The sequence below is a fragment of the Sphaeroforma arctica genome (assembly GCF_001186125.1).
Source record: "Sphaeroforma arctica JP610 unplaced genomic scaffold supercont1.128, whole genome shotgun sequence".
NCBI lineage: Eukaryota > Ichthyosporea > Ichthyophonida > Sphaeroforma > Sphaeroforma arctica.
Genome location: NW_014040430.1, coordinates 68,351 through 72,031, shown reverse-complemented (window position 1 = coordinate 72,031; position 3,681 = coordinate 68,351). Strand labels below are relative to the sequence as shown.

The following is a 3,681-nucleotide window of genomic DNA, read 5'->3' as shown; positions in this document are numbered from 1 at the left end:
GAAGAAGGCTACATACTGTGACTGTCTTTAAACAAATATATAAAAACAAATATGTATTTTAAAAAAATAGCATGTGTTTACGGCTGTACGGACTATTTACGAACTACGGAGCCTTCAACAAGTCTTGTATTTATTTATTTTAAAAAGGATATAAATATTGTCGGTTACGAGTACGACTCGAGTCGACTTATTACGAGTTGTATTCAATAAATTTAGTATTTTAAAAAATATTTTTATAGTTAAAAAATATATCATTGAATTATATTGGTTTAAAAAACACATTTATAAAAAATATAATATAATAAAACAAAATCATATTGTTTCAAAAAAAACATAGCTGTTCTTTATAGGTCTCTTGAACATAACCTTCTTCTGACGTACATTCAGAATCAGATGGCTATTTATATATTTATGTACAATTTTGAATGATGAATCTACGTTTTTCAGAAATGATGTACTGGATAAAAAATCGCCTTTTTTGTTCGATTGAGTTAGCACTCAGCACAGGACTGAAAACAGTAGCCTAAAATGGCATAAATATATACTCACAAGGGGAGTAATGCATTTATTATATTTTACAAAATCACATTGCCTTCTAAATAGATCAAAATCAAGCATTTGTATTTCTATTTTCACAAAAATGAAAGCCTCCAATTGAACAGTGCAAAAATATATATAATAAAGCAAACACCGGAAGTATTTTTTAAACCATTGACGCCCGTTCAAAGCTACAGCTTCCCTGACTTTACTTAAGCTATTATGAGCACTCCTTTCTACATCCTACTCGCAGTATGTGCCGTAGTAGCGCTTGCCTTCCATTTTAAAAGACGAGTGGCGTCTATCAGCGCTGAGGCTAAAGCTCGTTACGGACCCGAAACAGAATACATCCCAGCGCGCGATAACATGTGGAAGATTGAAGGCGATACAAACAAGTGCATCATCTCGTCGATCTTGGTGGTGGAAAATCTGACTACAGAAACCATGAAAGGGGAGTTCATGTCGTCTATCAAGCAAGATCATTATCGTCGCTTCAAGCAACGCTTTGTGAGTTACAAAGGTTTACCCTTTTTTATCAAGGATGAAGATTTTGATGTGAATGTTATGATCAGAAAATGTGACGATGCTACCAAACCAACGAATGAGGCTGAATTGAATATCTTTTTAGGCCGTGAATGTTCCTTAGCGATGCCTTTTGATCGTCCTTTGTGGAGTATAATGGTGATTGAGGACTTCCAAAAGAATAGCGCTGGAATTTCTGAAACCATCTTGTTGTTCAGAATACACCATACCATTGGAGACGGGATTGCCCTCGGCACCATGATGTTTAATATGCTAAATACTGAAGAGCAAATGAAAGAGGTCAAGGACGGAAACGGTAGCACTATCCCAGAAAGGACGCTGGTCTTGAGTGAGAGCTCGTCTCAAGTGCAGAAGAAACCGCCCGCGAATCCATGGTTGGTGCACGCGCTAACAACTGTTTTGTTCCTCCCAACGCTTCTGCAGGTCATCTTTATGCCGTGGGATCGTAATTACTATAAATCGACGAATCTAGAGGGTAAAAAGATTGTAGCCATGTCTCATACGTACGATCTCGAGAAGGTTAAGGCGATCAAGAATAAGATGAGTGCAAATATCAATGGTAAAGTTACCTTGAATGACGTTCTTATGGGCAATCTTGGATGTGCACTAAATCGTGTTTGGAAGAAATTGGATGCAGGAAATAAACCCCCCAAGGATATCACTGTCGTGATGCCCATCAACATGCGGTCCGACAACAACGTTCCTATCATCGAGAATCGCTTTGCCACACCAATGGTGAAGATTCCCACACACACACCTGAACCCATCGAATCCGCGCTTTCGATGAAAAAGGAAATTGATGCACTGAAGAAATCAGTCACGCCTTTGATCATGTACTATGCGACACAGATCGCCGCGACAATACTAAATAATATACTCTGCGGAGCGCTGCTAGATTTGATGGCCTCTAAGATTACCGCGGTAGTGTCAAATGTACCCGGGCCGTCAGAGACTATGTACATAGGTACGCATAAACTCAACAAACTCACCTTCTGGGTACCACAGAGAGGTGATTGTGGTATGGGCTTTTCCATTATAACACAGGGAAGGAATGTGACCGTTGGATGTATCTTGGACGCCGGCTGCGGGGTGGAGAGCGAAATGGTTTGCAAAGAGTATATGACTGCACTTGAAGAAATGTACGAAAAGGTTGTTGCCTAGAATATATTGTAGTATCAAAATCTATATCAATAATGTTAGAAAATATACAACAAAATTGTCGACAGTGTTGTTGGGTTTGAGCCTGTGACCATACAATCAATAGAAATATATACGATTACCTCGTGAGTAGTTTATAATCCTGTTGAAAGGTCATTAGACCTCCTTTTATACATCGATATATGTGTGTGTGTGTGTGTATCAATGTAATACATATATGTAAGTGTATATATTTGTAAATTTAAACATATATGTGTGTGTGTATGTATATATTCGTATATATATAGATATGTATGTATGTAAATATATATGTGTGTGTGTATGTATATATATGGATATAGATATGTATGTATATATATATGTGTGTACTTATACATTATACTAACACACATATATATATATATGCGTGTGTGTATATATAGAGGTGTAAATGTATAAATTTTTACTTATATATTATATATATATACGAGTATAAATAAAATTATATAGATATGCATTTAAATATATAATATATATGCATATGTATGTATATATACATATATATGTATACATATATATGTATATATATATACATATATATGTATATTTTATATATATGAGTGTGGATGTTTGTGTGTGTATGTATATATACATATATATATGTATGTATATATCTATATAAATGTATACCCGTATAATTTTATTTATACTTATATTTGTACATATATATATATATATAGACACTTAGATACATACTAACTTAAATAGAAACATTGATACATACTAACTTACTTACTTATACATATACTCATACTTTTGCCTATACATCTACATATACTTTAACCACTACAATTACATATACATTTATATTTACTCGTACATATCCATGTAAATGAACATATACACGGACATGTATATATATATATATATATATATATACTATACGTATACATTGCACATCTACATATAATTACATCTAGATCTACGAATACATCTGCAACAACATATACAACAACATAATCATCTACAACTACAACTACACGTCCATCTACATATACACATACATTTACAAATGTATATTTATATACAGTCAGAAAAATCACGATATTTATTCCTCTATGAGTTGAAAATTATCTATACAAGCATACTGAAATCTAATATACATTATAAAACTTCTCGTACACTTTTGACCGCAGCATATCTGTTTATCTATTATTCCTGTGCGTATGTGTATATGTTTTTGTAAGAGTCCGTATATTTTTGCGCGTGTGTATATATGTCTATGCGCGTATATAAGTGAGCGCGAGTGTAAATAATTGTCTCAGTGATACTTCCACTTTACACCCATAACATCCCCATCGAAATTCAGCATGTCCCCAGTACTACCCCCCTACTTTCCTATGGCGTTTTCATACCTTCTTTCAAATGCGAAGACGTACAAATTTTTAATTAAGATCTCTATAA

General features: G+C 34.1%; 1 protein-coding gene across 1 annotated transcript; it reads left to right on the top strand.

Annotated features, from left to right (window-relative positions):
- Positions 1-759: 759 nt before the first annotated feature.
- SARC_02761 (hypothetical protein) lies at positions 760-2,285 on the top strand (the record flags this gene model as incomplete). The annotated part of the gene is made up of 1 exon (XM_014303463.1): positions 760-2,285. One exon carries the CDS (start codon positions 760-762, stop codon positions 2,239-2,241), a length of 1,482 nt encoding a protein of 493 aa, XP_014158938.1. The 3' UTR covers positions 2,242-2,285.
- Positions 2,286-3,681: the final 1,396 nt, after the last annotated feature.